The 27,500-nt window shown below is 42.2% G+C and overlaps 1 protein-coding gene across 1 annotated transcript in view; it reads left to right on the forward strand.

Annotated features, from left to right (window-relative positions):
• Nucleotides 1-27,500, forward strand: part of LOC122811990 (thymus-specific serine protease-like) — a 276,765-nt gene that overhangs the window by 67,771 nt on the left and 181,494 nt on the right. Inside the window, exon 3 of the mRNA XM_044084235.1 lies at nucleotides 26,328-26,427. Coding sequence (XP_043940170.1) covers nucleotides 26,328-26,427 — 100 coding nt within the window. The remainder of the gene's footprint in view (nucleotides 1-26,327; nucleotides 26,428-27,500) is intronic.

The raw sequence follows: 27,500 nt of genomic DNA on the forward strand, positions 1-27,500 counted from the left end.
TGGGCTTTTGGGGCGGTGATGTTTGCACTGAAGCTGTCTGCTAGCAGGTTGGCCAAGTCAACAGGATCAATGTTAAGTGGTACCGTTGAGTACTAATTCAGAACAAACCTGGGCTTCATGGAGGTTCCTGATGCAACTGTAGAAGGCTTTGTGGTTTCCTTTTGTTTTGAAGGCTAGTTTAAATTCATAATTGGCTTTGGAGGTTTTTACTAGTGATCTAATTTGCTTGTTGAGGTTAAGGAAGGAGACTTTCCAATTGAGAATTTGTGCCTTTTTTACTCTTGGACAACAGTTTCTTCCTTTTGTTATAAAGCCTATTGATAGAAGATGTCCACCAGATAGGTTTGTGTTTCCTTGAGGAGCAGCTTTTAGTTCTGTTGGGTTTTGCTGAATCCATGTATTCGTACAAGTGCTTGTATACTGCACTGGTATGTACTGTTCAGCATAGTTGTCTGTATTCTCTGAGGAGGCAGTGGTGTGAAGCTACTGATGCACTCCCTTAGAAGGTTGTAGTCAGCTTTTGAGAAGTCGTTTTTTTTTTTTTTTTAGCTTAGTTATGGCTGGGGGGGGAGTTGGATGGGATAGAAAATTTGAATGAGCCAGATCTCACCAGGGAAGAGCTTACTATGGGGGTGTCATAAGTCATAATCATCTTGAGAGTGGAAGGAACAAAGCCAGAATAACAAAGCTGGTTGGAGAAAATTGATACCTAAGATTAAATACTGCCCACACAGAAATAAAGATGATAAAAGTGGTTCAAGAATGGTAGCAAGTAGGAACAAGATGTAAAATAAACACAAACCTTACCTCATTACAGCCGAGTGCACCTTCAGGTGTTTCTACAGTTGCCTCCTACAGCACCTGTAGGCATCAAATAATGCTTGTTAATGTTTACATTAATAATTCCAAGACTATGCTCCATACAAGGTGTCAGTGCTATCTTGAGCCATACATGATGGCAAACACAATTGTTTTGATATTTGACCTCTGTTAATGAGTATTTGTTAGAACTGTAAGGTGATAACTTAGTGTTTTTAAAGGCTGAAGCCACACGCACTAGAGTTAAAAGTACACACTCAGAAGAGCTGTACTGGAGGGAATGAGTTAAGCTGATGGGTATAATATGTGTATGGGGAAAAAGACAAGAGGGGGGTGGGGTGGAAGAGGGGGGGTTGAGTGGCGGGGTAACTGAACGTTCAAGGCACCTGGAAAATGTGAGGTTAAGGGAAAGAGTAGCTTCAAAAGAATGCGATGGAAAAGAGTAAATGTTTGTAACATTAGAAGTGATAAACCTCAATGGTCTGCAGCCCCAGGGAATGTGTGTGTGCATGTTCTTGGGAAGAAATAAGCTTCTTCTGTTTTTATATCCCTAAAACAGTTTTGTGTAAAGAATAAATGATCAATGCAGCATGACCCATGCTTTTGCTTAATGTGTTTCTGTTTTATTTAGCTTGGAGGGCAATGTTGGGAAAATGATGTAGATGGATAGGTTTGTGGACTGCTGGACTCCATAGCATTTTACTTTTTTTTTCTGTAGTAGGGCAAATCCTAAACATTCTGTGATTGACAAATAGAATAACAATGTGCTTCTTGTCATTCCATGGAAGATAGCAGCTGGAAAGTACACCTGTGTAAGTAAACTTGACATAAAAGCAGATGTTCTAGTAGATAACTGTTGCACTGATTTCAAGCTAATTGAGTTATATCCTGACCAGGATATGACCACTGGTCAGCTTGCAACATTTCAGGGAACCTTGCACACCACCTTCAGAGATGCACAAAAAGCAGGTTGGATGTCAAAAGCTTCTGAGCAAGAAAGAGAGGATCTAGCCTTGAAAGGAAAATGCTAGAAAACAAAAAATGTGTGATCCCCCTGCACTGGCCCAGTAATTAAGGAGCCTTAGTCCTCACCACTGGCAGCAGTGGGGGACGTACACAATGAGAGGATGACCAGTACACACACAGTAAAGTGCACTTTCCCTTAAGAGCACACAGACCACAGTCGGTCTGGGGCTGGTGTCAACCTCTTTCTCCAGATCCCCAATAAGACTCCCCACTGACACAGCTATAGAGATGATATCTCAATCTCTGTTCAACCAGTGCTTAGTGTCCCTGTCTCTGCCCAAGTAGCTCAACTGCACACACACACACACACACACACACACACACACACACACACACACACACACACACACACACACCTGGGGAAGGCTAGCACAGGTTTACTAGCTCTGCCCCCTTCTGCCGGGACTATAGGGTAGTTCCCCTTTCCCAACCACTACTTATCAGTTACTGTAGGGCCCTTAACAAAGGGTGTCAAGTTCTACTGTGTAATGTTGTTCAAATGGTAGTCAGAGCAAGGCTATTTAGGAGTGGCCTGTACAGTGTCACCAAATACATATGCAAGTACTCTTAAGAGATTAAATATGTCTCTCAAATATCTATCACAAAGATGGGTTTAAATATATTTGATAATAAACAAACAAGAAAATACTCAGTGAATCAACACAGTAACTTCAGAGTTCCAAATCACAGGAACTATTTAAAACAATATTGCAAGGCAATCTCAAATGCAGAAAACCATCTAAACTAATCTTTACTATATCTAAAAGAGTTACCATGCTCTAAAAAACTTACAGCAAGGCAAGTGCAGAAGGTGGTGATTTAGTGGATGTTCTTGCTAGGTCAAAGACTAGTACAAAATGCCCAGTTTCTCTCTCTCTCTGAGAGAGTTCTTAAATTTAATATCAAATATTGCTGCTGTGTTAGCTTGGATGATGTATTTTTGTCACCTGACTTAAGTTCCAAGCTAACATTGCATTTGATATCTTGTGAAAAATATGTAGCCTTCAGATGTTTGCAGTTGTTACAAGACATACAACAATAAAACACTTGCAAAAACAATGCAGAAAGCACCCTAGTTATAGACATCCTGTCACCTTGCTTCATTAATGCTAACTTTTGTAGCACAATCTTAAAACAACTTAATTTCAACAATTTTTTTTGAAGTTCTGCAAGTTAACTCTTTGTTCTAGTAGGGTACACTGTGGATATATCTTTGAAGCTCAGTACTGTACAAACCCTGTTCCACACCTACTTTTGTATCAGCAGTTGAATGTACACAACATACAATTCTAATACATATAATTTACAAAATTCCAGATAGCCCAGCTATCTGGAATTTGCCCAGCTGACAGTATTGCCCTATGTCACAACATATTTAACATATGTAACTATGTACATGGATATGTACAGTCACACCCTGGCAATACACAAAACCAAAATGGGGGATGGGAGGTGAAAGAGAGGAATAGCTACTGCGACAGTGGTCATTTAGAACATCTATTATTATAGTACAGTTTTGCAAGTAAACTTACCAAATTTTTAAAATTAGATCACTGTTGCAGTTGGCCTAAGCTATATGGGTAGAAAGAAAGGAGGAACTAATTCAACAATCCAGGAACTCCTGGAGGATGCTCCTAGCAAAGTTTGTCCTCTGTGCATATATTAAAATTACCAGCTAGATTTTTTTTTCCAGGTTCACAACAAAGTAGCTCCTTCTGGGATACTTCTAGAGTAGATCTGTCTTGAGAAAGCTATAAAAGAGGCCAAAGCCTTGGCAGTTTTTTTTTCTTGCCTTCATATTAGACATCTGATCAGCTTTCCTGAAAATTGTAGTTCTTTCCAAGAAGTATCTGAGCTGCCTGTGAACATCCAGAGTACTGAAAGATTTTCTCCAAGAATGCATGGAGATTTAATTGGTTCAAGGTAAGCTATGACATCACTTTAGGTGCAAAATAAGGATTTGTAGTAGAAACCCTGACCTTGTTGAATATAAGGTAGTGTTAACTTCACCAGATGAGCTTGTAACTCAAGATTCTCCTCTTGCAGAAGTTTAGATCAAGGAGCAACAGTTTTTTCCTTGTCGCATGGAAAAGCCCCCCCCCCCCCCAGTACAAAATTAAGATCCAAAGGAGGAGACTGCCATATTTTAGGTGGAAGGTTATGTAAAAGCCCTTTCAAAAACAGCTTCACTTGACAAGTAGAAGTGGAGATGTAAGGGCAGACGGGCAGAAATGGCCAAAAGATGAGTATATATTTCTAGATGAGTAAGAAAAGGCCAGACAATGAAAATTAACCTAAATCAAGAATTGGCGGCATCCAGGCTTTGAATGGGTCACTGTTCGTACCATAGGTAGGTACTAGGCTATCGGCCCTAGGGCCCATACAAGCCTAGCCAAAAAATGTACCCTGGCTTTCGCCACCCAGAAAATTATTTTCCTATGCCCCTGTCTAGCAGAGCCACAGAAGTGATCCCCGGGGTGAATTTCCCATTTCCCATCCAATCATCAAGATTTATCTTGAAGAGTGCTAATGAGGAGCTCTGTTTGACATAGGTAGTCTGTTCCAGAGTATAAGAAGTCTCGGACAGGAATCTATCCCTCCAGCATGTTGTGTAGCTCAGAGGGATTGGGATTTCTTTAAGTGGAGCATGTCCAACAGCTCTGGGTTTGACATGCCTTTGTATGTTAGGCAGAGATCTTTTGAGACGGTCTGCATAGGGCATCTGTTTGAGGCCAGTAATCCTCTTTGTGAGGTATTTCTGTGGTCTTTCCAGTTGTTGTAGATGTCTTGTGAGGTACATACCAAAAGGGGTGTTGTACTCTAATGGGCCTAATGAGTGATGAGTAGAGGGGAACAATGACCTCTTTTTATTTTTTATTTTTTTTTTCTGGATGAGAATCCTTTTGTGATGAGATGAGCCACGTAGAAGGATTTCCTGACCACTGTGATGATGTGATTATCAAAGGAGAGACTACTGTCCACCTGTGTCCCAAGGTCTCATCACATTTTCGGCATTAAGTAGACTACCAGCTATGTGGTAATTCATGGGTACAGAGTTTTTACCAAAGGGGATGACAATACACTTTTTGGCACTGAGCTTCAGGCCATGGCTTTGACACCAAGTATCTGTCTCAGTGAGGCCCTTTGGTAAGTTTGTCCACATCATTAGGAGTTTCGATTATGGCTCCTAGTTTGCAGTCATCTGCAAACTTTGTTAGCCAAAGACCTTCTGTGTTGGCCTGCACTTCAGAGAAGTAGATACCAAACAGAGGACCCAGGACTGAACCCTGTGGTACTCCACTTATCACTGGTCTGATGTCAGATTTGGAATCCGCTACTTTCACAGTGTGGGTTCTGTCAGTGAGCCTTTTGGCAACCCATCTTGTGACATGGGGATTTATACCTAGTTTAGTGAGCTTATCTATAATTCCAGAGTGGGGGGATGGTGTCGAAAGCCTTTGCGAGATCTAGATAAGCTGTGTTAACCATTTTACCCTCCTCTATGGCTTTGGTGACTGCTTCAAAGAAGTCAATCAGGTTTAGGAGACATGATCTGCCTTTTACAAATCCAAACTGGGTAGGGTCCAGAGGTTGGAGATTACCAATGTCTTTGTTTGAGTTCCACAGTGCTGCGTTTCATGGCCTTGCAGACCAGGCTCGTCAGGCTAATGGGGTGGTAGTTCCCGGGGTCTGTCGTGGCTCCCCCTTTGTTGAGTGGGATAACCGTCGCGGTGCACCGTTCGATGGGTAAAAAGCCTGAGGTGAGGCTATGATTGAACATGGTACTTGGGTAGGGTGCCAGTTCATTCTGTAGTTCGTGTAGAACGCAGCTTGGGATATTGTCGGGTCCCATGGATACTGTGTTCCTGGCTTTGGAGAGTGTGTTTTTCCCTGTGCAGCCGTGATTATAGGAACTTTGCATTCTTCCGGTATAGAGATGGGCCCTCTAGAGGGTGAGAGGGGGGGGGTAAAGTTAGCAGGTTCAGTGCTAACTTTACCCCCCCCCCTATCTGCTAGGATGTTGGCAATATCAGTTGGTTCTGTATATTTAGTGCCATTGTGCTGTAACTCAGAGCAGATCTGAGTGTTCCCATTTAGATTCTTGACATAGCTATAGAATGCTTTGTGGTTGTCTTTAGAGTCGGTGGCAATTTTGTTGTCGTAACTAGCTTTGGAGGATTTTATGAGAGATCTCAGCTTCTTACTGAGGTTGACCAGCGAGTTTTTCCAGTCATGGGATTTTACTCTCTTTTGCAACAGTTTCTTCTGTTGTAGAGTTTGTTTATGGCAGAGGACCACCAGATTGGCTTCCTTTTTTTTGGAGGATAACATCTTGGTTCTATTAAGGATAGCATGATCATTGCACTCGTAAGTGCTTATAAAAGTGCATTTGTGTAGGATTCGGCAGTCGTACCTCTATTGTCCGTCTGCATGGGTGTCATGAAGTTTGCCACTTCTATCTTAAGAAGTGTGAAGTTGGCTTTGGAGAAGTTTTTTACGATGGTTTCCCTAATTGGGGGTGGGGGTGGGATGTGGATGTCTAGGCTGATAAGCTTGTGGTCGGATCTGACCAATGAGGAATTGACTTCTGGTGTGGAACACCAGTTTCCTATGTTGGTAATGACCAGGTCTAGGATATTGCTGCCCCTGGTGGCAGTGTGAATAAGTTGATCCAAGGCGTTGGAATTTATGAATTCTAGAAAACGTTGAGCAAAAGAGTTGGTACATGAGTAGTTTTCCCAGTTAATGGTGGGGTAGTTGAAATCGCCCATTATTACGGTGTTTGGTTGTACCCTAATACTTTCCAGTCTATCAAGAAATGAGGGGTGTGAATCCTGGGGCATGGTGGGGGGTCTGTAGCAAGCTACAATTTGGATTGCGGTCTTGCCCAGAATTTAGTTGCACTTGGATAATCTTGGCTGCATTATGCTATGCAACTAGCCTGGAGGTGTGGATATCCTTAATGAATATGGACACGCCTCTGCCTGTAGTGCTTCTTTCTGGGTTAGGTGGCCGAAAGGTGTGGTATGAATTGAAGCCTGGTAATGCAGGGGTGCTCTCTGGAGCTTTGAACCAGGTCTCTGTCACTGCACAGATGTCATTGTTCTCCATTTTAAGGAGTGCCTCGAGTGAGTGCATTTTGAGGTTTAGACTTCTAGCATTGAGTAGCATTACCCTCAGATTTTGCTTGCTCGTACCTGTTACAGTGGTGAATTTGTCATTTGAACCTTGCCTAAAAAGGCACTATAGGGGTGGCAAGAGCCTTGGCCAGTATCCAGAATCCTAAGGGCGACAGGTGCAGGCCATCTCTGGTAAAGCATTGTGGACTGTCATGTCGTCTCAGGCAGACAAATACTGGATCCCCTTAGAATGACACCAGAAGCTTAGCCAATTGTTGAAGTCAATCATTTTGTCCTTGTACTGTGGTATTATTCTGGGTGATGGCAGGATGCTACTCGGGGTTAGGGTCATAACTGCCTGGGATACAAGATCGGAGAGCTCCTCCATGTCTCTCCATGTAGTCCAGGGAGGTACGTCTCAGGTCATTCACACCAACATGGACAATGACAGTGTCATATTTGTACTTATTGTGGAGTTACCTGAGTGCATGCGTTTGTGGCAGATCCTGGCACCTGACAGGCAGCTGACAGTAACTTTCTCCTTGTTTAGTCTAGTGAGTGGAACATCAGTGTGCCTGACTATAGAGTCACCTATGACTAGAGTGTTGGGTACGTTGTTATGCCTTATGGGCTGTGGTTGAGTAGCACACTGAGTTTGTTGGCTGTGTGTCATTTGGGTTGTGTTGGGGGGGGGGGGTGGAGTTTGCTTGCTTTTATGCTTTGGATGTCCTTGATGCTTGGGCAGGTTTTTGATAGCCTCCGTGAATGTAGGTATGTGTTTTGTGTTTGTGTGTTTTGGTGGTGTAGGTTTTGAGGGACTATGATGTGTGGTGTGGTGCAAGTGTTTACCTTCTCCTCTTGACTGTCTAGTCCAGTCTTTGGTGAAGAGAGCTTTGCTTCCAGTTTGGCTATATAAGTGCATCTCTCACAGGTTGTAGTGTTGGGTGGTAGGAGAAGAGGGTTGTCTGTGTACATGAGGCAATTGCTGCATTGCCCCAAGATGCCCAGATTCATCAGGTAGACTGGAGAAATCACTGGGAGCTGACCCTTAGACATGCCTGGATAAGTGCTTATTAAGTACTAAAAACTGCTTTCCACTAGACAAGTGAGGAAAGTTGAGTGCTGTAGTAATTTGCAGCTTATGTAGTGCTTATAATGAGTTCTGAACAAGTGCTGAGTTCAGAGAAACAGATTTGAGTGCTGAAACTAGAAAACTGGTTAGTTATAAGAAACAAAAGTAAGCTAGAAGGCTTCCCTCCAACACAGAAGGGCTTGGGGGCGCAGAAGCCTACAAACAGTCTAGACCACTTAACAGGAAAGGCAGGAAACAAGCTTAAATTTTTTTTTTTTTTGTTCTCTTTCCCAGATGCTCTCTTTGTACACATTAGGAGTGCCTGAAATCAGAATATGATCTCCCTGCACTCAGTTGAATGAGCAAATGAGATGGGCCCAGAAGGAGTATCCAAACACAAATTTACAAGAGGGGCGGGCAGTTTCAAAGCCACAAAGATTAACACCAAAACAGAAGCCGGGAGGGTGGGTGGGAAACCTAACTGAAGAGCAGAGTCAAAACTTCCAGTTCAGTTAATAATTATGCAACACAGTTAAATCAATTTAGATGCTGTATTTGAGAAAAAAGTGCAGATAAAGGTACTTAAATTCTCTTGTACGTCCAGTTGAATACAGCTAGATGTTAGCCGGCCAGATCTGAGGTTTTTAAGCAGAAAATATTTCAAACTGTACCACTTAGCTGTACCACTTACCATGACATACTATAAGCCTGTGACTAGAAGAACTTGTATCCTTTAGTACCTGCTGCACATCTTCAGAAAAAAGTACCTTTAGAGAATCAAAACTCAAGCATCCAGGCATTCACTTGAAGTGTTTCATGATTGGGGTGTATCAAATAATCCTAGTCTTGTATGAGTAAATTCAATCTTTGATTAAGTTTGTGATTTACCCCTGGCCAGATTCAAAAGGAGAGAACAACTATTGTCTGATCCAAAAGGGGGTCCCAGCCGATATCTTTGGGATGTCTCTTGATCTTTAGAAGAACTGTGTTACTGTATGCTTTGTCGTCCGTAGAAATGAGAGAGCTTCTGTCTTCTAGGGTGATTTGCAAGAAATCCTGGATTTCCTTTAAATGTCTGTTTTGAAAGGAGACAGATGGATCTAGTTGAGGTGCTCTTCACATCTGGATCAGTTATTGGAAGACCCAGTGGCATAATTTCCATTTGTGAAAGTCTGTCCTGGTTCCACTCAACATATCTGCTACAATAATTTCATCTGATGGAATGTGTGTGGCCTGAAATGTCAAACTGAGCAGAGTTGCCATCATAGCAAGTCTGTCAAGAGGGTAAGTTCTGTCCCCCTCCCCACTGTTTGTTTATATACACCGCATCACTGTGGTATTATGTCTGATAATGTGAAGAGGTCCTACTGCTTGCATCTGTTTGGTATTGATGTGCTTTTGTCTGTCCTGCATGTTCCACAGACCTTACACTTTCACCACACATGAAACTTCTGTAGTAATGCACTGACGCGGATATGGCAGGGGGAAAGGAAGACCTGGGATGAGAGAGAATATTGGTCCACCTACCACAATACCTCTCTTCTCATAAATCCCAGCAATGCATCCTTTAAAGATAAAGGACGTGGAGGTTGACACTAGACTGACCTGAGGTATCACTAAATCTTTCTCTTGTTAGTCTGACTTAGGAATCTTAGTGATTTATAGAATCCATGAAGCCCAGAATCCTGAAAAATTCCTTGGCAAATACCAGAGATTGGTTAGAAAAAGCTCAGGAAGATTTATTTGTACAAGTTTACTTTTGTGCAGAAGAAATGCTCTTTCCTAGTGAGGTATCCAGAAGACACCACCAAAAGGTTCACTTGATACCATAGACTGAGGGGGGCGGGTTCTTGACACTTGTCAGAGTCTTGTCAATTGGAAAAGTGTATGCAAATGTACGACAATCGTCCAAATATGGATGATGTGAATGCCTTTAAGTCTGCAGTAAGAACTTACTGGAGCCATGCAGTTTTTGGTCTATCCGCACCACCAAGGGTTATTTACATATGGTAAGCCAGAAAAACTTGTAGTGCAAGCCAGATGCAGAAAATCTTGCGTCTAAAATATTTGCAAATAGGCATGTGATGGTAAGCATCTTTTAAGTTTGCTTACCTTGAAACTGAGTAAGTGAATGAAAGGTAACCGGGTGTGGTGTGGAAGGATATCGTTGTGAACTTTGGGACCGTGACGCACAGACTGTGAGAGGTTATGTCAGGGACTGGCCTCCAACTTCCCTCGTTTTCTTTATTATCACAAACATTTAAAGGCAGTAGGTCTGTGATCCCCTGAGACAACATTTGCTCCCAAACTGGAGGAAATTAGGATGTTTGGCTCACAGGAAGAGGAGAAATCCTCTGAAAAAGCAGGAAGGGACTTCCATTGCTATCTGTGTACCCTTGTTGGATGATTTCAGAACTAATTTGTCCGAAATAATCTGATGCCACTGAGGAAGATTAAGGCTTAGACTGAGGGATAGGTTGCCAGATTGGAAGAGGGGAACCTGAAGAAGTATCATTTTTTACTTAGGCTGCCTGTGTTTCTTGGAGGTTTTTCCTTTCTTTTTAGAGCCTGCTTGCCATTGATTTTTTTTTCTTATTTTAAGTTCTGTGTGCTAGCACCTTGCTGCTCTTCAAAAAAAAAAAAAAAAAAAGAGTACAGAGTTCGAAAGTTTTATTAAACTTAAAAATGGAGGGTTGGAAATTGTCACCCCTTGAATCCGTTTTCCTCTTGCTTCAAATCTTAAACTTCATCGACAATCAGGATAAATAGAACATTCTTGTCAAGGGGTGAATTTAAAAGTTCCGTTTAACATCTTCTCGTAAGCTGTGAGAATGTAACCAAAAGGTTTCTCATATCTAACCCTGTAACAGCAGGTCTGCAGACAGTATCAGCTGAGTCATAAGAACAACTTAAGGAATGTTTGTCTTAACTGTACCCGCTTCTTGTGTAACCATTCAGATGATTATATAGATCAGAAGAGCCTGTATGGTTCTTGGTAGAAATACATGCCTTTTCATGAAAACCAGCAACCTGTAAGACAGTTGCATTAAGACCTATTTCTGTTCTATATGCCAGTAAGGTTTTGGGCTGAGTTCATGTATACTTTCATTTTGCTATGTCAAGTAAATCTGTAAAAGTGGCTGCTTTAGTAAATCTGTAAAAATAAGTGGCTGCTTTGTTCTCACTGTTTTGCCTGTAACTGATGAAATTCTGTTGAATCCTTGTATTGCTGTAAATGTCTTCCTTTAGTGTTTCACTCTAGTATTTCTACCGACATCTGATTTGAATTTACTGTGTTTGTTGCTGTTTATCGTGGGTTGCATTTCATTATAGCCTTGTGTTCTGTAACCAGAATCTGTCTGAAATAAATCCATTATGTTTCAGTATCTCACCATGGTAACCCCCCCCCCCCCCAAAAAAAAAAAGATAGAGAAAAGTAGAACACAAAAAAAAATTTAGGGGTGTGACGCAGTACTATTCTAGTTTAATGTTCTTCGTGTTTCACTGTTGCAGTCATTACATTTGGGGTAATCTGCTGGCAGGTTGCCCTCAGTCAGCTTGAATAACAGTCTTGGTCCTGCGTCGTTTGCTGTCTCCTCTTCCATTACGTCAGGTTGTCAGGGTTATAATACCTGCAGCCGACGCCATTTTAATCTGTCTTTCTTGCCGAGTGGTGCCCGAAGCAGAAGCAGTTCGCAAGTGCCGGTCGTCTGACTCCTGATTTTTGTTTTTGAGTTTCAGAACCGAAGTCTTCAAAACTAAAGCCAAGTACCCTGTTTGGGAAACGTTTTCTTGCTCCTTACCTATGTCAGTAAAAGTTAATAACTGCATTACTTGTGGGAAGCAAATACCTCCTAAGGATTTTCATTTGTACTGTATTCCTTGCCTAGGCCCTGATCACAACGTGCCTTTCTGTCGGTTTTGTGCTAAATTTAACCAACGCACTAAGTGTCTGTATATTTTTGCTTCTAAATATTTTGGTTCAAGATTTAATTATCCTGAAATGTCGTCTGTTAGTAATCCGACTAGCAGAGTCCAAAAAAATGCAAGGAAAAAGACAGACTGAGGTCCAAAAAGATAGCGGAGCTTCTAAGCCAGTCACTGGTTCGCCGGTACTCGGTGAGGTGCTTTCGCAGCCCCTGATGCCAGCTACTTTTGAGTCGCAGGCCTCTAGCAAGACCCATTCGGAGTCCGGTATGCCACAAGATTCTGCAAGTATTGAACCTGCAGATGTCTCTCCCTTGGATGGGTCCGGAGCTGCTGAGCAGGCACCGACTTCTGAGGGTGTTTTCAGGCCTCAACATTTGTATATTAAACAGACGCCATAATCAAAATCAAGGCCAAAATCTACTTCTATGTCTAAAAAACCGACGTGTGAGCCACCTGCTCAGGCCCTTATGCCTGATCAAAATGGCTGAGGATTTAATTACCTTGATCAGGGGTTACCAACCCCCCCCCCCCCCTGCTAAGAGGCCTAGGCAAGGCACTGATTATGAATCTTCAGATCATGTTTCCATTTCTTCTGATTCCTCTTCTGATCAGGAATTTTCTATTCCACCTTATGAAGATTCTAATGCAGAGAAATCCATCCCTTCTGCTTTTCCTCCTGAGGATTACTCTTTTGGAGAGACTTTGCATACCAGGGAGCATTTTCATTGGGAGAGTCAGGACTTCTCAGAATCCAAAAAGAGGCTTAGGGATTTTCTTCTACTTCCTCAGCATAGGCTTTTGACAATACCTCCTGCATTAGACATTGTTGATGTTTTCTCGGAGTCAAGCATGGCTCCTGATTCCCTGCCTCCGGCTCCTAGTAAGCCAGACAGATATTACAGGGTTCCTGACTCCCACAAATTTCTCTTCAAAAATCCTGCTGCTGACCCTGAAACTATTTCTCAGGGTCCCAAGGGTGTTAAGGCTTCTACAGCCAAAAATCCTAACCCCTTCTGATAAGACTCCAAAGTGCTGGATAGATGGGGAAAGAAGGTTTATATGTCTGCAACCTTGGCAATCAAGGCTTTAAACTGGCAGTTTCATATGCTTAAATATCAACAGCATGTTATTGGCTTACTGAAACAGAAAATGATTATTTCTGATTGTGTGGAAAATAGTTACAGGATTTATTGCATTCAGCAGAACAGGTTGAAAGTCATACTTTGCAATGTGGTTTTGATTCCTTGGAGGCCTCTTGCGGGGCCGCCGTAACTGGATCTGTGATGAGGCATGCTTGGCTCAAGGAGCAAAATCTGCCTGATCATGTTAAAGCTAAATTGTTGGATGTTCCTTTACAGCAGGACAGTCTGTTTGGCAAGGCAGAAGAGGTGTTAAAAAGGATGGAAGACAAAGCTAAATCTATGCAAACTGTAAAATATTTCTTGCAAGTGCAGCCACCCAAGTTCAGTAGACAGTAGCCTGCTAAGAATTGGTCCTTTCCTGTGTCCAACAGAGCTACTCAGGGCAAACCCAGATGCTCCAAAGGCTCCAGGTTTCAATCACAAGAATCTTACAGGTCACAGCAATGGGGTGCCTCCACCTCCAAATCAGGAGGTAACAAAGCACAACCCCACAGTAAACTATCTCAATGACTTTTCTCTGCTATCTCCAAGCACTTATCTTTTTGGCAGCCCCTTTGGGGGGAAAACTAGCACTTAATGCTCAAAATTGGCATTTAATTACCCAGGACAAGTGGGTATTAAACATAGTATCCTAGGGGTACAGATTTCATTTCCACACACTGCCAATTCCAAACAGATGGCCAGATTTGCCACCAAATCAGTGGGCAGAGGCCCAGAAACAAGTCATGTTCCTCATGGATATGGGGGCTATTCAACCAGTGCCAGAAAAGGAAAAAGGACACTGATTTTATTCAAGATTTTTCCTGGTACCCAGAAAAGACAAGTCATGGCATCCTAAACATGTTCCTGGACATACCAAAATTCAAAATGCTGACTTTACAACAGCTACTGCCTATGCTAGGCAAGAATGCCTGGTTTGTAACTCTAGACTTGAGGCATACCTGCATATCCCAATAAGGGAATTTTGCAGAAGATACCTCCGCTTCAAAGCAGGCTTTTTGCATTACCAATTCTCTGCACTTTCCTTTGGCTCATCTACTGCGCCCAGGGTCTTTACAAAGTGCCTGGCACTAGTAATTACATTTTGCAGACAGAAAAACATTCAAAATTATCCATATCTGGACTATCCTCTCATTCAGGCAGAGGACAAGGACGCACTCTTCAGCATCTGGCGTTTGTAAAAAGGTTTCTAGCATGCCTAGGGTACACCATAAACTAAAATAAATCACAACTGGGTACCCTCTCAAATAATTACATTCCTGGGTGCAAGCTTAAATACAACTGCCCAGATGGCTTACCTCACACCAGACAAACATTCAATTGACAACATACATCAAACAAGTGGCAACAAAAACCCAGCTATCTGCAAGACAAATTCTGCAGGCTTTGGGGTTCATGGCCTCCTGCATTCTATTAATTCCATATGCGAGACTGCATATGAGGAAACTTCAATGGTACCTAAAAAGCTTATGGAGTCAACATTCACAGCCTGGAAACAATGATTCCTCTCTCCCTGCCTGCAACAGGAGTTTCTTTGGTGGGCAGAGGCATGTCACCAAAACAAAGGACTGTCATTCATTCATTCTACCCCCTGCCACCCAAACCCTAACTACAGACTCATCAGACTATGCTTGTGGGGGGGGGCCCATCTGACAGGGAGATGCATTCAGGGTCAAATGGAGCCCAAACCAAATGCATCTACATATCAATCTGAAAAATGCTAACTGTACAGAATGATCTTGACAGCCTTCAAGGACTTCTTCATCCAGGGCAACTACTGATTTAAAGATGAACACCACCACAGTTGTGGTACATAAGCAAGCAGGGGGTACCCACTCCTACCCCCTTTGCAGGCTAGCTATGGCCTTGTGGAACACAGCCTTGACTTACCAAATCCATCTTCAAGCTCAATTCCTGCCAGGAAAGCAAAATACTCTGGCAGACTACCTAAGCAGAAATCTTATGGACCTGCACAAATGGGAACTGGACTACAAATCTTCAGCATGTTAACATGAAAATGGAGCCCAGACATAGTTTTTGGGAGAGGCAAATAGATCTATCAGTTGGACAAATTCTGCACAAGAACTCATCACAAAAAAGCATGGAAAGTGGATGTTCTATCCTTTCAGCTGGAAAAAACCATCAGCCTGTGCCTTTACCCCTCTGCCTCTACTCTCCAAGGTCTTGGTAAAAGTCAGACAGGAAAAACTAAAAATGATTCTAACTGATACCCCCTTCTAAGGAATGTCACACCTTCCTCCATGGTACTTGCCTCAAACACCTCACTTGTTGTCTCAGCAGAACTATCAAATTCTGCACACTCTGCTCCAAACTCTGAATCTTGCAGCATGGCTAATCAACTAATTTCACCAACCACATCTCTCAGTAAACCTGTGATGGATGTCATTTTGTAGGCCAGAAGGCCTAGTACTAGAAAATCTTATGCTGATAAATGGAAGAGATTCTGTGCTTGGAATCGAGCACAAGGAATAGACACAGCAAAGCCCAATATTCCTCAGATTTTACAATACTTAACTGAGATGTTTCACAAGGGCCTATCTCTTTCTTCAATAAAATCCATGCCTCTGTCATCTCGACTCATTACAACACAGAGCCTCCCCTCTTTTCTCATCCCCCTGCTAAAACAGTACCTCAGAGGGGTCAAAAAATTAAGGCCTCCCAGGAGAGTGCCAGCTCCTGCATGGGGCCTCAAATTTGTGCTTGAAAAACTCACCCTACCTCCTTTTGAACCAGCAGCTACTGCGGATATAAAATTTCTTTCTTGGAAGACTGTGCTTCTTTTGGCAGTCACCTCAGATAGAAGGGTTTCAGAACTACAGGCTCTCATGGCAGTGGAACCTTTCATTATCTTTTACCCAGACAGGGTGGCCCTCGGGACCAATCCTTTTATGCTTAAGGTGGTATCCAGTGTGGCTCTTAACCAGACCATTCACCTTCCAACTTTTTTCCCAAATCAGCAGAACAAGGGGGAGTGGATTCTGCATTCATTGGATGTACACAGACAACTAAGATTCTACTTAAACAGGACAAAATCTCAGTCTGAGCAACTACTGGTGGCATTTGCTGCAGGATCAGAGGGGAAGGCTATATCAAAGCAGACTTTAATGGATAAGCCAGTGTATTGGTTTCTGCTACGTGCACCATGGTAAACCTGTGCCCAAGGGGATCAGATCCATTCCACCAAGGCTGCTTCTACTTCAGCTTTTTTCAGAGGGGTTCCTACCAGAGATATTCTGGAAGCTGCTACTTGGAGCTCATTTCGTACGTTCACAAAACATTACCATTTACCTCTTCTAAATCCAGGACAGGCTTTGCCACTGCAGTCCTGCAGGGCCTTATAGCTGCTCCTAATGCTGTTTAGTTCCATCCTCCCATCCATAGCTTTGGGAGTCTACCCAAATGTAATGACTGCAGCAGTGAAACATGAAGAACATAGTACAGTTGTGTACACTTACCATAAATGTAGATGTTAAGAGTGTATTCACTGTTGCAGTCTGGGTTACCAACCCGCCAGCCCCCTTTTCTATACCTCTTCTTTCCTTCACTATGCTCAAAAGCTTTTGTGGTGTATTTGCTTTTAGTTGAAGGTAAATTTTGTGTTCTAAAGTGAAGGTATATATTTATAGTTTTTTATATATATATATATATATATATATATATATATATATATATATATATATATATATATATATATAAAATCATTTTTTTTTTTTTGCTCCCCATTTGGGGGGCACCTGACATCTGGGGCAAGAAAAATTGATTAAAATGGTGTCTGCTGCATGTTTTATACCCCCGATGACCTGACGTCATGGAAGAGGAGACAGCAACCGACACAGGACCCAAGACGTTATTCAGGGCAAAATGGTGTCTGCTGCATGTTTTATACCCCCGATGACCTGACGTCATGGAAGAGGAGACAGCAACCGACACAGGACCCAAGACGTTATTCAGGGCGACTGAGGGCAATCTGCCAGCAGATTACCCCAAATGTAATGACTGCAGCAGTGAATACTCTAACATCTACATTTATGGTAAGTGTACACAACTGTACTTGTTTGAGGCAGTAGTCTTTACTGTTAGTGTTCATGGTGTTCTGAGGATGTTTAGTACTGTATGTAAACTGTTCTGAGGATCTTAACAGGTAGTACTGTATGTAAATTGTATCACTTTTTCATATTTTACATGCATGTCTGACCCAGTTTTTTACATAATGGTGGTACTGTTGTCCAGACTATTAGATGTGTAGTTCTGGTACACTATAGAAGTGTACTGAATTTTCATATGTATCCTTGTTTTATGGTAGTGGTGTCAGTTTTTTTTTAGTGTGACAACTTCTGGTACCTTACAGTTTTTAGCATTTTAAAAAAAAAACAGTACTTTCAGACTGTAAAAGTGGAGTTGAAGGGAGACCACAACTGGTTGGAAAATCATTAAAAAGATTTTGCCACAGATGGAATGTAAAGACAGTTAAATGTATTGGATGGTACCTACTGAGCTTCATGAAGACCTAGTAGAAGTCTTGACTAAGTTTGGTGTATTAAGCAGAGTTTGACGATGGTATGAGGCTGTCGGTTAATAGAGACAGTTGGCAACTTAAAGGAAGTTACTGCCTCACTGCCTCACTATAGTCAACTGTAGCCAGGTATCTTATTGGAATTAAACCTGCAGTTTGCGGTACTGTCTGACTTTGCCGGCCCAGTGGTGCAGCGCGTAACATTGTCCCCTCGCAGCAAGAGGTTCTCCGGTTCGATTCTCTGCTGGGGTGCCTTCTGTGCAGAGTCTGCATGTCCTGCCTGCATTCGCATGGGTTTCCTCTGGGTATTCCAGTTTCTCCCACATTCTAAAGATGTGTTTGGAGCATTTCTCCCTAGGCCTCTGCTGAAAATAGGCTTTGTCCTAGTTGGACTTTTCCGATCAAATGTTGGAATGAATGAATAAATTAAATAACATTTGTTGACTGGGTTAGTCCAACTGGGACAAAGCCCTTTTTCTGTGGAGACCCGGGGAGAAAAGCTCCACAGAAAAACATACAATTAATTTAACATAAGATGAACCAAAAATTTACATAAACATAAGTAATGGTAAGTAAAATATAAAGTAATTTGAATAAATCTTTCAGCATGAGGAGATAGAGATGAACAACAAAACAATATAGACATTAACTTTTTTGAAAAAATAAAGACGTTGGCCTGGCTGTGAGTAGGAAAAGAGTAGGCGTAGTGAGTAGGGATTTAATAGTACAGGCTACAAGGCGAGAGGAAGGAAAGATAAGTAGCAGTGTTGTAAAAGAAAGAGAGAAGGATGGTTACAAAAAAATAAAAATAAAAAAATAAATTAATTGAAAAATATAACATCTGATACTGATTTTGCTGCTTAAGACATTGAGATGTGGAGAAGGGTAACTGAACAACTTGACAAGCAAAAATGATAGAGCTTGTAGGAATAGCACTTATTTTATGGCCTGTTTGAAAAAGCATCTGTACCAGCTGGTTTTGGGTTCTTCATCACGGTTTGTGAGTTTTCTGTGCCAAGTGAGTTCCACAGCATTGTTCAAGCTCACTGTGTCCCCTTGTATAGAATTCAAGCTGCTGAAGACTGAGGCATAGCTGCCTACTTTTTCTACTTCAAGGGGCAAGTAGAAATGAAGTTGCATAGTCAGAGCTGATTAGGTTCAGAGATCCATCTATTTAGATGGAAAGGGACTTTTCCATTGAAGTAGCTCAGGAATGTTTTTCCAGTCCATCACTTCAAATCTAAGCAGTAGATATATAACTGCCGTTATACTACAAAACGAATAATCACCCTGAAGAATTCACAGACCTAGTATAAGTAACAAGAAAGCTCTTGCAGAGGCAAATCCGTGTAGAGTGATTATGTCTTGCCTGCAATTTAGACAGAGTGCCACACAGATGTTGAAGATCCCAGGTGGGAAGGCCAGGAATGATGGGCCGATGCCTGCTTACCTTTCATGGGGTGAAGGAAAGTTGTTTGACTTGCTGTGAAGTGCCAGTATCTACTGAAATGTTGGTGGTCAGTCCCTGACCTAGTCTAGCAGGCAGGTTCATGCTGAAAAGCAGTGTGTGTTTATCAAGATAGGCATGTGCAGTAATGCGCTTGCTTTGTGTCTGAGGCAACATTATGTTGGAGCGTGGAAGACACCTTTGGGAAAGGTTTTTATTGAAGACTTCCAGACAGCTGGACTGTTCACTTCCCCTACCTCTCTTCCAGTGGAGGAGGAAGTGGGATGATAATGGCTGTCGTCTTTTGTAGGGGGGGGGGTGAACTGTAAAGCTTTTACCCAAGCCAGAAATGCCTGGCTTTCAATGTAGAACAAATGAGTCAGTTGAGCACAGGTGGAGGAAACCTTTGATGAATCCAGAGGAGAGCAAGGGGGAGGGAGAAAAAGGAAAGGTATTGTAGTGACAAGTGGTATACCAGTTTTTCTTCAACATGGCCTTCAGAAGAAACACCAGGAATTGGAGCACAGGGGAATGACTGTTTATCTGCTTTAATATAATTGCTACAAGCACATTATTTGTGTTTTATTTACATTTCAAGATGTTCCAAGTGCCAGAATCTTAGTTGTGCTGTGGTATCTGGTCTCTGAGCTCCAGAAGAATATCCGTTATCTTCTCACTTTTAGCAAGATCATTATAGTGGTAAAACTATGCATTTCATTATTTACTTACTGCACAATCTAATTTGAAAAGGTGGTCCCAGATCTGACTGGGGATTCCCCCCATTAAGTTGTACCATGGATTCAAACTTGGCACCATGACAATCATAAATGTGAAATATTTGTATGTGTATGTCACTGTGACTGTTAAATGCACTTTATATTCATGTGAGTCAGGTGTTTGACCAAGAAGCCATCTGTATTACTTCTGTTGTAGACGTATGTCTGGCCAGTTTCCTATCCATTTATACTACAGGATAAATTTGTGCCTTTAGGTCTTGAGCTGCTTGGGTGAATGGGTTTGCTGTTTTGATGCGCATTGTCTTGTAAACATGGCGAAGGGTGGTCAGGCTACTGACTGACCTCTCCATAGGTCTCGCTCCGGGACTGTGGATAAAGGAGGGTAATATCACTCTCACATGGGTTCCTAGGTTTGTACTAGGATTAATGGCCCTGGAGCCTTTACAAGCCTAGCCCATAGGATTACCCTGGCATCGTGCCACCCGGCATTAGTTCCCAGTACCTCTGTCGAGTAGTGCCATTGGAGTGATCCCCGGGGTGAATTTTCCGTCAATATTTCTCTTGAAGAGGGCCACTGAGGTGCTCTGACATGTATGGAAAGTCTATTCCATAGCATAGGCAGTCTCTGGGTTATGAACCTGTCCGTCCAGCATGTTCTGTTGATTGTGGTAATGAGATTGAGGTCTCTGGAGCATGTGGTGTGGAGGGATTGGGATTTCTTTAGATGTAGCATTTCTAACGGAGCTGGGTCCGCAATGGCTTTGTAAGTCCAGTGGAGATCACCTCTAAGTAGGCGATATGAGACGGAGAATAGCTGGGAGTTGTTTTGAGTTTGTCCATATAGGGCAACTATTTAAAGCCTAAGATCATCTTTGTGAGGTACTTTTGCGACCTCTCCAGTTGTTGCAGGTGTGTAGTGAGGTACATGCCAAATGGGGCATTGTACTCTCTGATTGGCCTAATGAGGGAAGAGTAGAGGGAGATGATGACCTCTTTCTTCTTGGATACAAAACCCTTGGTAATGAAATGTGCTACATAGAAGGACTTTCTGACCACAGTGTCAATATGGTGGTCAAAAGAAAGGTTGCTCTCAACCTGTGTTCCCAGATCTCTTATAATGCCTTCTGTGTTCAGTGGGCTACCATCGATGTGGCAATTCAGGGGAACTGAGTTTTTGTCAAAGGGGGTGACTACACATTTTTTGGCATTGAGCTTAAGGCCATAGTTCTGACACCAGTCATTGGTCTCAGTGAGGCCTTTCTGCAGGATGTCAACATCACTTGGGGAATTAATAATAGCTCCCAACTTGAAATCCTCTGTGAACTTTGTCAGCCAGAGTCCCTTCGTATTGGCTTGGACTTCAGAGAAGTAGATACCAAACAGGAGAGGACCCAGGACTGAACCCTGTGGGACTATACTAATTGGTTGGCTACTTTCACACTGTGGGTTCTATCTGTGAGCCAGTTTGCAACCCACCTAGTGATATAGGTGTTGATGCCTAGCTTAGTGAGTTTTTCTATGATTCCTGAGTGGGGAATGGTATCAAAGGCCTTGGCCAGATCGAGGCAGGCTGTATGAACCACCTTGCCTTCATCCACGGCTCTGCTGACTGACTCAGAGAAGTCGACCAGGTTGAGCAGGCATGATCTGCCCTTCACAAAACCAAATGTGGGATCCAGAGTTTGGAGATTCCCTATATCCTTGTTTATTGGGTCCATGATGTTGCATTCCATAGCTTTGCATCCTCTCCTTTGTGGAGAGGGATGACTCTAGCAGTGCACCATTCAGTAGGGACAAAACCTGAGGCGAGGCTGTGATTGAATAGGGCACACAGATGAGTTGCCAGTTCACTCTGTAGTTCATGTAGAACACAGCTAGGGATATTGCCAGGTCCCATAGAATGTGTATTCTTGGCCTTGGACAGTGCTGTTTTTACCTATGCAGCAGTAGTACCGGGTGCCTAGCAATCTACTGGTATTGGGGGGTTAAATTTTGTTTTCTTTCATTTTGAGTTAATATTTCATTTTGAACTAGTACTGTTTTAAGCACATATTCTATCTGTATACAATGTACCTTCTGTTGTAATACTGTTTTAGCTTCTGCATGCAATGTATTCTTCCTATATATGTAGTTTCCGTATAGCTTTGTATTCGTTCATTTGTCTGACTGTGCTTTCTTTTTGCTTTGTTTGTGGCTAAAAATGTTCAACAGATCAGGCTGCCTACCTGGTAAACCTGTAGCTAATAAGCAGAAGTACAATATCTTCAGAACCAGTTTGATCTTCTATGATGCAGTATTAAACTGAAGTGTGTTTGTGTGCGTTAAGTTGGTTTCGTTGTTTTGCAGAGCCGGCTGTTTCTTGTTTTTGTTTGTTTGTATTGTGAGTTGTTTGGCTTGTATTTTGCCTGCTTTAAGCTGCCTTTCTTTGGCTCTTTGAAGGAGTATCTGGTCTCCCCAAGACGACTTGTCTTGTGATTTGAGAAACTGTTTTAAATCTGTTACCTTGTTTACTGGATGGCTTTGAGTTGGCACAGATCAGACTAGACTTTTGTTTAAAGTAGCACAGTGATTGTTTCTGCAGTTCAGTTTACTAGCATTAAATAGGTTCATAGGTTGGTACTAGGCTATTGGCCCTAGGGCCTATACAAGCCTAGCCATAACAATTCCCTGGATATTTCTTCCCACAATATTTACTTCCCTGGACCCCTGTCTAGAAGGGCGAAGACGTGATCCCTGGGGTGAATTTCCCATCTCCCATCCAATCATCAAGGTTCCTTTTGAAGAGGGTCAAAGAGGCGCTCTGCTTTACCTGTATGGGCAGTCTATTCCAGAGTCTGGGGAGTCTCTGGGTCAGGAACCTATCCCTCCAGCATGTTTTGTTCATTGTGATGACCAGGTTTAGATCCCAGCAGCGTGTGGCTCTGAGGGATTTGGATTTCTTTAAGTGGAGCATGTCAAACAGCTCGGGGTTTGACATGGCCTTGTATGTTAAGCAGAGATCACCTCTGAGTAGAAGATATGTCCGAGTATAGCTGGAGTTTTTTTTAGACTGTCAGCATAGGGTATCTGATTTTAGGCCTGTGATTCTTTTAGCGAGGTATTTCTGCAGCCTTTCCAGTTGTTGCAGATGTCTTGTGAGGTACACAACAAAGAGGGTGTTGTACTCATACAATATGATAACCACACCTCCAGGTTAACGCACGAAGCATCAGAGACAATCCAGGTGCAATTAACCATAGGTAAAACTGCCCTACAGTTTGTAGCATGCTACAGACCACCCTCTCAAACTCTGGAAACCCACACAGCCTTCCTGAAGACACTGGAGAGTATGAATGTCTCTCCAAACACCATCATATTGGGTGACTTGAACTACCCAAACATAGACTGGGAACATTACTCAAGTCCCAACACCCTAGCCCAAAGGTTCCTGGAGTTCATAAACTCAAATGCTATGGAACAACTAGTCACCATTTCCACAAGAGGAGAAAATATACTAGACCTGATCACAAACATGGGGACAAAATGCTCCACACAGGAAGTATATCCCTCATTGGTGAGATCAGACCATAAATTAATCTCACTGGAGGTCCACATCCTGCCCCCAACCCCAGCAAAAAAAGACCACAGTGAAGAACTTCTCAAAAGCAAACTTCACACTTCTTAAGACTGGAGTGGTATCCTTCAAGGCCCCCGAGCCAGTGGAAACCACAACCCACGCTGCTGAAACACTTACAGATGCCTTCTAGGAGCACCTCCAGGAATGTATGGATCAAGCAATCCCTAATAAAATCAAGACCCTTTCCACCAAAGGCAGGCGCCCGGTCTGGTGGACCCCAGCCATAAACAAACTCTACAACAAGAGGAGAAAGCTACTACAAGACAGAGCAAAATCCCTAAAAGGGAAGGCATCTCTGATCAATACTAGCAAAAAACTACGATCACTTATAAAATCATCCAAGGCCAACTTTGAGAGAAAAATCGCTAATGACACAAAAGACAATCATAAGGCCTTCTTTAGCTATGTTAGAAACCTGGGTGGAAACTCCCAGATATGCTCAGAATTAGTCCAAAATGATACAAAAATCACTGAACCCACAGACATTGCCAACATACTGGCAGACCGGTTCAGTGCAAATCCCCCCCCCCCCCAAAAGGAGAAATATCTATCCCACCAGAGTCTAGCCTCCCAAACATCTCAGATGCCCAGGTGAGAGCTGCTCTCTCTAAAGCAAAAAAACACAGCATCAATGGGACCGGACGGTGTCCCCGGCTGTGTGCTACACAAACTCCATGAGGAACTAAACCCACACATAAGGCTGCTATTTAATCTTAGCTTTACTACAGGATAAGTACCCAAAGAATGGCGTACGGCAACTGTGGTCCCACTCCACAAAGGCGGTGCTTCTACGGACCCTGGAAATTACCGCCCCATAAGCTTGACGAGCCTTGTCTGCAAAGCTATGGAGAGGATCATAATGGAACTCATAAATAAAGACATTGGGGACCTACAGACACTGGATCCTACCCAATTTGGCTTTGTCAAGGGCAGATCCTGCCTCTTGAACTTGGTTGACTTTTTTTCGAAACAGTCACTAAGGCCATTGATGAGGGTAAGGCAGTTCACACAGCCTACCTTGACCTAGCAAAAGCGTTCGACACAATACCCCACTCGGGCATCATAGAAAAGCTCACCAGCTTAGATGTAAACCCATATGTCACAAGATGGGTTGCAAACTGGCTCAAGGACAGAACACACAGGGTTAGAGTTGCTGGTGCCATGTCAGACTCTAAGCTGGTCACGAGCGGTGTCCCACAGGGCTCAGTCCTGGACCCCCTCTTGTTCGGCATTTATTTTTCTGAAGTGCAGGCAAACATAGGGGGATTGTGGCTGAAAATTTGCAGATGACTGCAAACTGGGCACCATAATTGACACTCCATCAGACACAGACATCCTCCAGAGAGGTCTCATAGAAATGGATAACTGGTGCCAGAGCCATGGCCTTAAGCTAAATGCCAAAAAAATGTATAGTCATACCCTTTGGGAAAAACAAGGTAACCCCTAATTACCACATAGGTGGTAATCCATTAAGCACGGAAGAAGTTATCAGGGACCTGGGGACCCAAGTTGACAGTAACCTCTCTTTTGACACTCACATTGCCAAAGTGGTTAGGAAGACCTTCTACATTGCCCACCTGATCATGAAGGGATTCGCATCCAGATCAGGAGAGGTCATTGTACCCCTGTACTCTTCACTTATCAGACCAATGATCGAGTACAACGCCCCATTCGGAATATACCTTACCCGACACCTGCAGCAGTTGGAAAGACCCCAAAAGTTCCTAACCAAAAGGATAAAGGGGCTCAAACATATGTCATACGCTGCCCGACTGAAGAAACTCCAGCTCTATTCAGTCGCATACCATCTGCTCAGAGGTGATCTGTGCCTGACATACAAGGCCATGTCCAACCTGGAATTAATGGACATGCTCCACCTCAAAAAATCCAAGTCCACCAGAGCCACGAGAGCAAGAGACTTAAACCTCAACACGGATATAAATAGGACGTGCTGGAGGGACAGATTCATCACCCAGAGACTCCCTACACTATGGAACAGAATCCCAGTCCATGTGAGGCAGAGCCCCTCACTGACTCAGTTCAAGAGAAATCTTGAGTGGATGGGAGATCGTAGGTTTACCCCGGAAATCATCTCTGTGTCACTGCTGGACAGAGGCACAGCAAACTAATGGGTATAGTATTCTCATCCTAAGGGGTGGTGAAAGCCACACACACTCTAGCTAGGCTTATAAATGCCCTAGGGCAGATAGCCTAGTATGAACCTATGAACTCTAATGGGTCTAATGAGGGATAAGTACAGTGGGACAATGACTACCTTTTTTCTGGATGAGAAGCCTTTAGTGATGCGGTGTGCCACATAGAAGGAATGGTAAATGGGGTGTGTGTGTGTGTGTGTGTGTGTATATATACATATAATTCTCACACCCATGCACGTATATTTATTGATGTATGTTTGTGATATAAATATAAATGTATATGTATATATAGTGTGTGTGTGTATATATGTATATATATGTGTGTGTGTGTGTGTGTGTGTGTGTGTATACATATATATATATATATATATATATATATATATATATATAATATAATGTATGTGTGTGTGTATATGTATATATGTATGTATGTATGTATGTATATATATGTATGTATATATATATATATATGTATATATATATATATGTATATATATATATATATATATATATATATGTATATATATATTTATATATATATGTATGTATATATATATATATATATATATATATATATATATATATATATATATATATAAAATTATATTATGGAGGTCTGAATGGTTCAGTGTTTACTAGTCTTAATTGCTGTATACTTTGTGTGTTTTGAGGCTAATGTTTTGTGTAATAACCTATAGATAATATTGGTTTTATTTTTATTTTGTTAGAGATACTGGGTAAATCCAGATTTCTGGAATTCCCCAAATGGACCTGTGTTTCTTCATATTGGTGGAGAGGCGGCCCTTTCAGAATATTCTGCTCTGGCAGGTGAGTTACATATTTTACAATGTGTGTGTAGTCAGTGTTCTCCTGTTCAGCTAACTTACGAAGCATGTCCAGAACAAGTCTTAACACATATGGGCCAAATCATTCAAATATGCCCCAGTTCTGGCACAGTATTTAATTTCATCCTTGCCCATTTCATTAAATATCTTCATTTTGAGCCCTGTGGACTGAATGGGCAAAGAAGTGCCACTAATGCATCATTTGCATGGGTTCGACGACCCCTCTGTTATACCCCCCTCCGTTTGGTAACTGTAGAGGTGGTAGGAGACTTTGTGTGTTATATTTATTTTATACTTATTTTACATCACTTGTTTGCATGTTTTGTCTTTCAGATTTGCTAAAGATGATCTGGGTAAAATAATTCCTGATTGTGATTGATTATATGCTTCTGAAACACTAATTTAATTTTTACAAGTTAAAAAAAGGCTTACAAATGTCTGTCTCTCAGACCAAACACAGAGTAGAATACTTGAATGTTGAGCAGAAATTCAGATTTTTACCATAATAACTCCTTGTTTCTTAATTTTTATACCTTGTGATAAGCTAATTTTCTTAAATTTACGTCTACAAAATTCAGTCCCCCTGCTTCTTTAAATCATTGCCTCCTCCCTTTCCAGGCTCACCTCCCTCTATAAGGATAGAAGATTTGTGAGGAGAAGGACAGATTCTAAAGTGGTTGGAAAAGATTTTCCACAGATTTTATACTTAAAAGGTATGCTGACGAGAATACCTCACCTGTTCCATTTCTGGAACAAATGGAAGCAAAAGTTTCTCTAGCAGAGGATCTCCTTTAGAAGAAATTGGTATGGAATATGGCTATAAAGAAAACTATCTTACCATCCAGTGCAACAAATTTTATATTCTGTAGTTTTGGAGTTCCCAAAATTAACATGCACTTGAGGGTTAGAAAATCTGGTTGCCTGTTAAGTGTGAAAGCTATAATTGCAGTACTCAGAACTGCAGAGGTGTGTACAGTGTCTGAATTTGAGATAATATAAGTTCATAGGCTCATAGGTAGGTACTAGGCTGTTGACCAAATGGTACCCTGGCTTTTG

Source organism: Protopterus annectens, chromosome 1.part0 (assembly GCF_019279795.1).
Source record: "Protopterus annectens isolate FY-2018-M chromosome 1.part0, PAN1.0, whole genome shotgun sequence".
In the NCBI taxonomy this organism is placed as follows: domain Eukaryota; kingdom Metazoa; phylum Chordata; order Ceratodontiformes; family Protopteridae; genus Protopterus; species Protopterus annectens.